Source organism: Saccostrea cucullata, unplaced genomic scaffold (assembly GCF_032062105.1).
Source record: "Saccostrea cucullata isolate Sc308-1 unplaced genomic scaffold, CSIRO_AGI_Scuc_v1 ctg1783, whole genome shotgun sequence".
Classification (NCBI taxonomy): domain Eukaryota; kingdom Metazoa; phylum Mollusca; class Bivalvia; order Ostreida; family Ostreidae; genus Saccostrea; species Saccostrea cuccullata.
In genome coordinates, this window is record NW_026928505.1 from 307,242 (window position 1) to 319,964 (window position 12,723).

General features: G+C 30.4%; 1 protein-coding gene across 1 annotated transcript; it reads right to left on the reverse strand.

The window, feature by feature from the left end:
* Nucleotides 1–1,160: 1,160 nt before the first annotated feature.
* On the reverse strand, nt 1,161–7,416 carry LOC134277792 (uncharacterized). The gene is made up of 7 exons (XM_062760100.1): nt 7,115–7,416; nt 5,793–5,921; nt 5,256–5,354; nt 4,398–4,502; nt 2,878–3,083; nt 1,811–2,057; nt 1,161–1,448 (listed from the first exon to the last, which is right to left on the reverse strand). The coding sequence occupies exons 1-7, from the start codon at nt 7,359–7,361 to the stop codon at nt 1,216–1,218; spliced, it is 1,266 nt and encodes a 421-aa protein (XP_062616084.1). The 5' UTR covers nt 7,362–7,416; the 3' UTR covers nt 1,161–1,215.
* Between the last annotated feature and the right edge of the window lie 5,307 nt (nt 7,417–12,723).

A 12,723-nucleotide genomic window follows, 5' to 3' on the forward strand; every position in this document is an offset into this window, starting at 1 on the left:
CGAAGAATAGTCAAAACGTTCAAAGACGTCTTACAATGAATTATTTTATTTTTCACGATATATTAACAAACGTTTGACAAGCAAGCAATGTTACATAAAAAAACTATTGAAAAAAATCAACTAAGTACACAAAATCAAAGGCATTAACCTGGAAACGATTGACATTTTATTAATACACAAATAATAATGCTTTATTTCAAAATGATTCTAGGACAGACATACATATATATACTTATGATTTCTCTGAAGATTTTGAAGAATTGAAATTTTTCATTGTTCAATCAATCCGAATGACGTCTCTATCAATTACTTTGCCAATACAATGTAGTTCAATTTCATTGTCAATATTTGCGTTTCGGAGAAAGACCAACATAAAATGGTTTGTGAGTGTGATTAAATTTCTATTTGTTTATTTACTATTCATTATTTACTATTTTTTGTCATTTACATCTGTGCATGTCATTTCCCTTTTTTTTTACAATCAGACCACGAAACGTGACTAGGAATTCTTGACAAAGGATAGCATAAGTTTATTTTATGTCTAAAGACGCAGAAATGAAAAGTTGTCAGATAAAAAAAAAATTGAGATATCTATATGATTGAAAGTGAAAATAATATTTAAATACGATTATAAGATTAATAATATCTGATCAAAAAGTAGACTATTGCGGTCATGGAGCGCCAAAACCGTCATTCTTTACAACATCCAAAATTGTATCTAATACTGTTTTTCAACAGATGATTACAAATAAATTTGAAAAGTAATAGGGGAAAATATTACAGAGTCTTAATTTAAAAAAAATGACTATTGGACGATTTATAATAATATATCATTAAACTTTTAATATCCTTGCAGCCATTTTTTGCAAGTAGCATTTGACAATATTGTTAGGACTTTCGTTTCAATACTTTTGTTTTTTATTAGATAACGTTTCGATTTCAATTTATTGTGATACCTTAATCAATTTCATTTAAATTTACTTGCTAAATATGTTATGAGTCATAGGTACCTTTTTACTTATCTTTAATTATTTTTTTTTCGCCGAAAAGCAAACTTTTTCATATAAATATTGTTTTTATCATGTTTTTCATAAAACTGCTGACGAAAAACACAATCTGTTTTTTTTTACAGAATCATAAAGAATTCTAGATTATAGAACCAAGAAGAATTATCCTAACAATATCTTCATCTTTTGGATTTTATAAATATTTATTTCAATTTCTGTCGTTTTTCAAACAAAACTTTCGAACTAAAAGATCACAGTCTGCTAAAATAATTAATCCGAGTACAAGACACAGCACAGTTATACCAACTGCTCCCATTGCCTTAGCGCTGGGGCGCGGATCATAGGCACTGGTGAGGCTTCGTACATGTGTACTTGTTGTTTTCTTAGAAACGGTTAGGTCTTGCACCAAATCGTCAATGTTGATTGCAGTGAAATTGTTCACTTTAAAATGGTATGCATGAAATGAAAAATATTAACATAAGAACGCATGTTATCAAAAATTCATTTTGCATTGATTGTTTTGACGTTGGAATTTAATAGTTACAAGTATTGATTTTTTTCTTGTATGTCATTTAGAACCAATTTAAATTCGGAGATGACAGACATTTTTGTATTTCATTAAACTTTATTGACGTGTTTTTAAATTAACGAACAGAAAGTTTTTTTTTCTTTTATCGTATTTACCATTAAAAGTTATTGTTTTGGCTTCATACTTTACTACAAGGGATCATTATTTTACATAATAAACTTCAAGAATATTCTTTGTCACAAAATGTGTAGATTTCTACATATTAAGGATTTACCTGAATTGCTAGTAGACACAATAGTCACAGATATTTGGACAGTATTAATTTCCATTGTTTCAGTACCATCTCCCCAAATTCCATCCACGTAGATAAGATGACCATTTGTAACAGATGGCGTCCACAATAGCACGTCGGTCTGGTTATAACCAAAGACAACGCCTCCAAATGGGTCATTTATATTTCCTAAACTTGCTGTACCGGCGGCATAAAACACTTTCCCATCACTTATCGTAGCATCTTTAATCTAAAGATATAACATAGAAACATAGAAATTGGAGGCAAAAGTTAAATTATGAGTATATGGCATACAAATATATATCCATGGACAGCAAAATTGTTATGTCACCAACGGATCTCTACACTGAAGGCAGTTGTCGGTCAAAGATATATGATATCCTCAAAAGGACAAGATAGGGTACTGATCAAATAAAATCTGGTCCCTCATTTGATGTAAAAATCAGAACAATGGTAAAATTGTGATAGTTTGTACATTGTACATGTAGTTAAGAACTTAAAATAATGCTAGCTTTAAAACCAGCACTAATTTGGATTCAAAACTTACATGAAAACCACTAGAGGGTTCACAAGTAGAACATTTTTCCAAATTTCTTCAATTTGAGAATGGTAGAATTTCAATACAATTAATTGAGATACTTTTCTCTTCGGAAAACATAGAGCACACGCTTGCCTATCTGAGTTTTTACACATGAGCTGCATCCGACATTAGTTTATAAAATATATATGTAGATAGGCAAGCTTGTCTTCTATGTTTTCCGAAACAAAATGTCTGTAAAATCGATGAAAATTTGCATAAAACTGAGAAAATTCGAAAAATGACTTATTTTCTGACCACGCCGTGACCTCTGTGCATTTCAAAACTTAGAACCAATACTCATTTTGTGGGGGTGACAACAGGTTTACTTTTATTTACTGTTGCCATTCTGAAAGACATTCAAACTCAGGGGCCAAAAAGGGGTCTTACCCTATCTAGCTTGTCCTTCGTCATTATATGTATTTTCAGGTTTTTGAGAGTAAATATTGAACATACAACAATGTAACTATACCTCAACAATGACCATGTGGCTATCGGGATCGAGGTTACACATTAATGGGATTGTTCCTTTAAAAACATCCCCACGTGAGTAAGGAAATGTTTCCCGTTGGACAACGTCAGCAGAAGATAGTACCCATGCTCTGATGACGACCAGTGCAGAATCATACATCCTTGCTATATCCCCCCATCCATCATTGTAGCATATTACATAGTCCCCTATTAAATTGAGTGAACTACTGATTATAATGCATAATATATATATATTGTGAATTCATCATTCAATCAAATGCTGACTGATTTTTAATGCTATATGTAAGGCTATTATTTATACACTGAATTTTTTTACGGATTATTTCGTTATTTCCCGACCATGACAAGGAGCACACTGTGGGTGTGACATGTCGGCACGTGGATGTTCAATCCTCCATGTCACCTGATCCAACCACTGGTGTTTTAGAGGTCCGTGTTTGCTCTTTATCCTGATTTGTTAAAATGGAATGGACTTTTTAGCTGGAATTCTGTTCGATTTTGCCATATGTATTATTCAATTGACGGAAAGAGCTTATCCTCAGGTCTCAGGTTCGAATCCACTTCGGGACGTGGAAACGGGTTATTCGGATAAAACCATATAAACAATGTAAACTAAGCTTTAGGTCCTGTGTCGCATATTAAGATGTTGGCTCGAAAATGATCTCTTAATGCTTAATGGACGTAAGTGCCGAGTATAGGTATAAATTTGCCAGTCTCCATCGGCAAGTGGTGGCGCTACCATGTGAGTGAAATATTTTCCATAGAGACGTAAAATAACAGACAAGACTAAATGACAGTCGTGTTAACTCAATCGAAGTCAATGAATAAGATGGCAATATATCTTTATCCAAGCACTCTGCATTTCGAAGTAAGCATTGTAGATTTTTAAAACTTTCATGCTTCGTTAGGCTTTGGGTAAATATCCAACAGTGCTTAATAGCCCTAAATACCGAGAAAAGTTGAAAATTCGAAGCCATTTATCAGTTTACGGTGAAGTTATATATCTGAGTAAAAAATTCTCAAATAGGCGATATAACAAAATATCTGTACACTATACAATTATGTTAATTAATAAGCAATTAATTAATTTAACAGATGTAGTACAATAATTTAATTTTAATAGTTACACCTCATTCGATTGCATAAAAGATTGTATCCATTTTATTTAACATAACTTGCCTACGTCACAATGAATTACGTCAGAAAACGTATTAATCCGCTTGGCGTTACTTTTAAAATTTAATCAATGCGAAGCCTTATTCTGGGTGGAAAATTGTCTAATTGTCTACACAGAAATTAAATTATAATGAACGAAGCGCGGTTTATAAAGCGTAAACTGCTCCAAGTTATCTTATATCATATAATATAAGTTGAAATAAGCTTCATTCCTTTAATAGCATGCACAACTTGTTTATAGCTATTATATGTTATCTGTACCATGTGTATTTGAAATTTTTTTCCAATGAAATGTTCACGTTTTCAACAACAAACCATATTTACTATTTTTACTCGGAACCCATAATGTAATTGAGGTTGTTGATATTCCAAACAAAACACCACAGACATGGTTAGTTCCAGAGTCATCCTCCGTGACGGTTGTGACACCTGTTGTACAAGGGAGTAAAATGTAAAAAAATATATATATATATATATTCCCTCATATGATTTTTAATTTATTTATCAAAAGAAGCAAGGATAGATGTTAAGAAGGTTTTTTGGTTGTGGCCATTTTTAGACTAAATTGATCTGCCTTGTGAGCAAATACAATTTATCATTGAGTCAAATGCTGACTGACGTTTTTCATAAACTGTCCTAATTGTTAGTCTATTTTTAATACACTGATTTGACGGCGGAATTTTCAGTTACTTTAATGTCATGACAAGGAGCACATGGTGGGTGTGACCGGTTGGCAGGGGCTGCTCACTACTCCATGGCACCTGATCCCGCCTCTGGAGGTCCATGTTTGCTCTGCTCCTAATTTGTAATTTTTATGGACTTTTGATCTTGAATACTGTTCGTTATCTCTATATGTTTCACTTTAGAAGAAGAGCTTTATATAAAGATAGACAAAAGTGATCAAATTTTAAAACTAAAATGTATGAATTTTTTCATAGCAAAATGTTAGTTGCAGCTTGAGATATCATATCTAAAAAAGAAATAAGTAATATCTGTCAAATAGTTTGTTGCCCCCAGCCTCCCTAACAAAGTAAGTGAAAATGTGTCATTGTCAAGAAAATGCTACAATGGCTAATTTGAATTGCAAATAATTCAGAAAGAGAGGGAGAGAGAGACAAAAAGACAGACAGACGGATTTCTACTTTCGAAATGTCTATAATGTATTCTCAAAGCAACATATACCTTGTCCTTCAGAAACAAAGCCATCATTCAACATCACCTGTACTGTTACAAAATCAGGCTGTCTTCTCAAAGAATGCGTCACCAGTTTATATGGTTCAGCTAAATGTATACAAAACAGATAGTTTATAGAATTATCATAGAGATTAAATTATGGTAGCTATTGAAAAGACAAGGCTTGACTCATTTTCTCTCTAAATTTCATTTCCTAAAGTTAATTCTTTTTAAAAATTAAATTTCCTCCAAATAAAACTTTTTTAAATACTTTTTTTCTTTATTTTAAAATATGTTTCCTGACAAAATTAGTAATTGATATATGCGAAGTATGTGTACTCATGCATACTCATGCATGCTTGTAGAATAAGATTTACCCATTTGACTTTGAAAGTTTATGCAAGTTTGTTATAAAAGATCATTAGTTCTTCAATTAAAGCAATTGCCAAGTCTTAAGAAATAAAACTGCACTAATTCAAGTTATTCTAAGATATCAACTTTTTCATAACGGGTTTTCAGTTAATAATGTATCAATTAACTAATTACCTGTCGATATGCTAAGGTTACAGTTATGTACAAAGTCTGGTTTTGGCCAGTCAAATAATCGCCAAACTCTGACACGAACTTTGGCCGAAATGAAAGACCCATCGAACACTCCGTTATAAGACAAACCACCTGTGGATGAAATTTGATCCCTGTCAAATAATATCTCGATATGGACATATATCTTGCGTTACAATCCTGTATTTTCCTAATGTATTCATGCAGCAATAAAAAATGTAAATTATTGGCGTTTTTTAAACTTATGAGAAAGAAGGTGTAAGATTTCTTAGTCTTATTCTCAAGAGCATTGCCAAAATATTACTACTCACACTTATATGGAAAGTTTTAAGCGAGATGAGTAGGCATGGAAAGTCATTTGAATTTTCAAACTTATTTATATATCTAAAATTTCAACACAGTCTAATTTTATGATGGAAAATTGTCCTTATATTGTACACGTAATCTATGATATAAGAAGTTAACATAGAAGCAAATTGAAAGGGGATTGGGGCTAATCCAACAAAAATTTAAACCACAATTTTCAATGCCTATATTATGTACATATTTGCCAAAAATGGAGGGGATGGTAAGCCCCCCCCCCCTCACCACCTAACCAAAAAACCCACAGTTCCGACGCCTATGAATAACATTCGTACAATCAAGAAAATCAAAACTGTTATTTTAAACATGTTACATGTATATGATTGTAACCCAATAATACATCCTCAAATTCAACTAAAATACGTCAATTGCATGTTTTAGAGAAATGACAGAACATTTTTATTTATGTATTATATTTATATATTTAGATTTTAAAAAAAATTCATTCAGTTTATCTTATGACCCAGTTGATAACATGGGAAGCAACTGTTCCTTCGCCATGCACTCGGCACTTTTAAGTGAAAGTTGCGGGTCCTTCGGATGAGACCATAAAAACCGAGGCCCCCTGTCAGCGGCAGGCGTTGGCACGATAAAGATCCCTCACTGCTCAATGGCCCTGAGTGCCGAGTAAAGGTCAAAATTTGAAGCCCTTCACCGGCATACGTTAACGTCTCCATATGAGTGAAAAATTCTCGAGAGGGATGTTAAACAATAAACAATCAATCAATCAATCGAAAATTCATTACCGCAACATATACTAACCACCGCTAGAAAAAAGATTTCATTACCATGACATTAAAAGTATACATTACCGCTACATTGACTGGTTTGTTAACCCGTGGTGTATACCGATTGATTAATAGTACATAATATATGTTAATTGTAAAAAGGCATAACTACTGGAAGGTGTGAAGATTACGCCCGCCCATGTATGTGACCCGTACCTGTATAAATTACTCTGCCGATATTTTTTCCTTTGGGAACAATTAAGAGAACACTGGTCTCGTTATACGTGTAAGCCACGCCCCCATACGGTGTGTTGATGTCGTTGTCTCTTTGTATTGAACCCAATCCCGGAAAAATATATTCCTTTCCATTTTCGGTGACCTTGACCTGAACATCCACTTTGGCGGGAATTTCGTTGAATGGATGTGACACTGTTATTGGACTTGTGCCAGAAATGGCTTTCATGTCTATCCATTCACTTATAAACGGCAGACGTATGCAATTCACTGAAATAAAATATACATTATTTACATGTAGAAAAAACAGCCTGTGCTTTTAAGACGATTTATTAGATCTGTTTCGAATGAATAAATCGTGCTTCTTTTGAAACTTTTCCGAAACTAAAGTTACATATTTCAGGTTGAACACTTACCTCATTGTAAAAAAAAATTACGCCAAATTAATCAAGTCTTAATCGTACAAACTTATCATTACAACGTATATAGAAATATGAGATAAGCTAGTCATAGGAAAAAGATTGTACAGTATAATGTGTTATTTCGCCCCATGTTCTTTCCACCCTTATATATACAAAATTTTCTCAAATTTCAAATACGCCCACCTGTGAGTAGGGCGGAAGTGTCTTTATTTAGCCAAAGTAGACAAAAGTCTACAAGTGAAATTGTGGGATAAGAATCTGCACCATAAGGATCAATTATTTATTCTGTTATATTAGTGCAAACCCACTAACCACTGCGCCATGCAGGCGATCATGATATTTGATTGTTGGTCTACTAATTCCCCCAACAATTCAAAATTCATTTGTCCGGCGAAAAAATAATGATTTCCGTTCGCTGAACTCGTGAATTTATTTAGAATATTTCAGTGACTATCCTAACAGCTTGTTTTATTCATTGACTGTATTAAAGTGCACTGTTAAAACTGAAGGTAATAATAAAGATGTAAGCTGTGCTATTGAATTGAATGAAAAAAAATCCATTTGCTTATTTAAAAAACAAGATATTTCATAGATCGATATTAACCCAGTATCTTATTTTGAATTAAAACCTGTCAGTTTTGATACTATACAGAATCCAAATAATGGCATCAAATTATAAGTGACATATTATTATCATTACTTATTCGAAATAAATATATCCTACCCCTATGCATATATGTTTTGCAATATTCCCAAAATTAACAATATTTTGATAAATCTGGCATTTTACCAATATCAAAATGAAACTCTGTTTTAATTAAAATCTTTTAACAAAATTTTAATTAATATTCAAAAATAGGTTAACGATTTTTATTTGTATATTAAACCGATTGCAATATTTATTTATTCAATTTAACTGAAAGCAATTATATTGATTTTATTCCACTCTAACCAATAACTGCTGTATATAATTAGGTCGCAATAATTTAGTTGTGAAAATAAGATAAAGGAAATAATAACATAAATGAGAGCTTGTTTTAAGGTGCCTATTTTAAAAATCTCAGATGTTCTTCTCCATATTTAAAAATCTAATATTTAAATTCGCTGTGTTTTTCTACTAAGCCAACTGTGAAATTGATTTGAATATCATTTTCGTGTATACTCACGCGTAGAAACTTGTGCTTACGTGACGTTACAATGAGGCTACAGCGACTTTAGTAAAAATGCAACGATATATATATATATATATATATATATATATATATATATATATATATATATATATATATATATATATATATATATATATATATATATATATATATATATATATATATATATATATATATATATATATATATATATATATATATATATATATATATATATCAGGCTTGGGGCGAATTACATTGAAAGTAATGCATTACCATTACCATTACTTCAACAATTTGGGCATTAAATTACCATTACCATTACTCTATTTTCTTAAAGTAATGCATTACATTACCATTACCTTAGTAAAGTAATGCATTACCATTACCATTACTTTTGGGGGGTATTAAAAAGAATTTTCAGAATACTTTGCAAGGTTTTTTTTTTTGTCATAAGTATGTATCCACCCCCTTCAAAACTAAACATGATAAATGATAACTCAAATTTGATTTCAAGTTTTTGTATATAAATACAATGTCACTAACTTACAATCAACGAAAGGTCAAAGTTCTGAATTGTCGGTTTTATAACACATGTTCAATATCCATTTTTTGTGTTATTATTGAAGTCATGAAGTAATATAACTTTTTGGGAACTTTAACCACTGTTAACCCCTGCCTTAAACATCTAATTTATAATAAAGCATATAGGCTATTTTGATTAGTACCTTATAAAAAAAATGCATTGACAAACTTTTTGAAAAGTAGACAGGGTGTACATTTTGATCTGTGAATCACAGTGAAGCAGGGAATACCTGCATGGCTTCTATTTTCTTTGGTACAATGAATTTTTCATGGCCAGTACAAGGTAAATCGATCAGCACAATTAATGCTTTTATAAACACAGTCAGGAGAAAAGGACTGGTAATTTGGAGCACTTCTCCAAACAATGCATTTTTTTAATTGTTACATAAACCAGAGTCCTAGTGTGTTTTGATGACACTCTAGCTTTTCAAAAGCCTTAAAGGAACCAATAATCAGTTTACGGTGTACATTAATTGGTGTATCTCATATGTGATCTTGTTAAAAAAAATCTTTTAAAACTATTCTATATAATTCTTATCTGAAATAAATTTAAAAACTTAATTGTAAGGTAGGTGTACTTTCAAAAGAATAAAAGGTGTATTTAAATAGATATACAAATGTTATCTAAATAGGTAACTTAACATTTTTATTCAATAGCATCATTTGCCAAAAAAAGAATAAAAAAATAAATAAATAACCTCAACAATAATTTCCATCATCCAATTCCATTTCAATTTCTTAAAAAGGGTACTTATTTTACAAAATAATGCTGTGTAATGCTATGTAATGCCAGGATTACACTGGATTTTATGAAGTAATGCATTACATTACCATTACATGTAATGCAAATTTTTGGGCATTACACATTACTAGCATTACTTTGAGATCATGTAATGCATTGCAATGCATTACCATTACAATTAGCATTACCCCAAGCCTGATATATATATATATATATATATATATATATATATATATATATATATATATATATATATATATATATATATATATATATATATATATATATATATATATATATATATATATATATATATATATATATATATATATATATATATATATATATATATATATATATATATATATATATATATATATATATATATCTTTCATGCATGAATAATGTAATTATAAGGAAAGTTTTGTGTGAGATATTGATGTGTAAATCACTCAGTCTAAAACATATACAAATTTTCATGAACTATGCCCTCGCGACAGCAAGCGCTTCATGAAGTACATTTAAGCCTACGCAACAAATCTGTATGATTTACACATCGATATTTACATTTCCAATAAATGTTTTTCCCTATAATTCTTTACAAAATAAACTGCAGTTCATTTTCTCATGAACTACCATGATTAAGCATAAATATCTCCATTGTTACGTCATAATACCGCACTTGACATCAAAAAATAAAGTGCAAACTGTTATGCATTGTAAATGACCGTTAAATGTTGTAAATTTATGACAACTTATCAAAAATACTGATAATTTAAGAACTTAATTTAATTTTTGAAGATTTATGAGGTATATGAACTACAACACTTCACGCCGGCATATTCATCATGAAGCGCTAAAGCGCTTCATTAAATCTGCCGGCGTGAAACGTCGTAGTTCATCTTCAAAAATGAAATTCATTTCTTAGATAACTCATTCAAAACTTTAAAATATTCTTCAGATAAATCGTTTCAACATCATGAAATATACTGACAGGTTTATAAATTCTTAAGCAAAGAACTTAACTCAGGTATGAAAATATGTTTACATCACGTTCTCTTGATTTAATGTACTTTGATTTTAAAAAAAAAATCCTTTGTAATTGAACATTCTTTATTTTTAAAATAAAACTTCTGCGGTGAAGCCAGTGGCGTTTCAGACCATTTTTCTGTTAACTCTGAGTGGTATTTACTGAAAATGTGGACTATCTCCCTTTACAAAATCGATTTCTTTTGAACTCATCTTTATATTTTGTGTCTGCTAAAAAATATATGTCATTGTAAATAATACTTTTGAGAATTTCAAACAAATTATAAAATGTCAGAAAGGTGGAAACACGCGACAATCAGTTTTATAAACTTTTTACTCAACGAAGGAGGAGGAAATAAGCTAGTTAATGGGTAACCAGGCGATAAAAATACTTATTGCATGAAAATAAAAATAATTATTGTATTTTTTTCGTGTTAGGTAAGACAGTTAATAGGCAACAAACTATTTAAGGGATGTTTGATAAAGTTGTGAAAGCGAAGACACATCTGATTGAATAGAAAAATATGGTATATACCCGGTAAAACAAATTTTAATAATGTTCTTTTTGATTTTACTAGAACAAAACTTATTTTTTAACCTAATAAATCATTATTTTTGGCATGCTTTTATGAATTTAAAAAGTAAGCTGATTAATAAGGAAGGAAAATGAATGGTTTTAATTCATTTTTTGGTATATTATTATTATAAAATAAACTTCAAATATCATTTTTTTATTGATGCAGTAATCTAGAAAAAGAACATTCAGAAAAACTGAAATAACAAAGAACATACCATATTTAAGAATAGCTCTATTGAAAATACAAAAAGAAAAAAATAACTTTTTAATTTTTTATTGCGTATTTAATTTTTTGTAAAATGTTTTATGTTAAGGAAGCTGGGGGTCAGAAAATCAATCACAAATTAACTAAAAGATTTAATTTTTTTTTAAATATGATATCTCAAGCTATCAATTATCATTTGGCAAAGAAAAAAATTCATACCTTGTAGTTTTAAAATTTGCATATCTTTATATAGAGCTCTTCTTCTAAACGGGGTAAAATAGTCAGAAAATCGCCACAACCCACAGTCCCTTTAATGGGGTATTTTGATTAAAATTTATTACCATTTTCATCCTAGAGTTTATAAAAAAAATTTAATAAGACTAAGAAATCTAAAACAAAAATTAAAATCCTCTTCAAAACTTAAATCAGTGATGGCTTGATTGTAGGACTGTGATTCCGTCAAAAATCAATGAAAGAAAAAAAAGCGAAGTTTAACTAGAGCTTATCATTGATAGATAGGCAGATCAAATAGCAGGCTAGACTTTTAATCGTCATATGGAGGAAAAATTATATTATATTATTCTCTCTCTCTCCTCTCCTCTCTCCTCTCTCTCTCTCTCTCTCTCTCTCTCTCACTCTCTCTCTCTAACCTTTTACACTAGTTTTGTTATTACCGATCTTTTATTGCTTTATTTTAAACTGTCTTCTACATTTACATATAGGTTTGTTTGTATTTGAGTTATTTGAGAGAAAGTACAAATAAGCTCCTTTTTTTAAATTATGTACTAGTTTCAAAATTTTTGTGGTGTTATCTTTATTTGTATTTTACTGTATGCAAAACCGTATCTTAATTTATCGCCAACATTTTTTCTCATTTTTT

Coding starts and splice junctions, on each gene's coding strand:
- LOC134277792 (XM_062760100.1), bottom strand. CDS start 7,361: ATGAAAGCCATTTCTGGCACAAGTCCAATAACAGTGTCACATCCATTC. Junction 5,355..5,792: donor TAACCTTAGCATATCGACAG/GTAATTAGTTAA, acceptor GTATACATTTAG/CTGAACCATATAAACTGGTG. Junction 3,084..4,397: donor ATGGGTTCCGAGTAAAAATA/GTAAATATGGTT, acceptor TCAATTTAATAG/GGGACTATGTAATATGCTAC.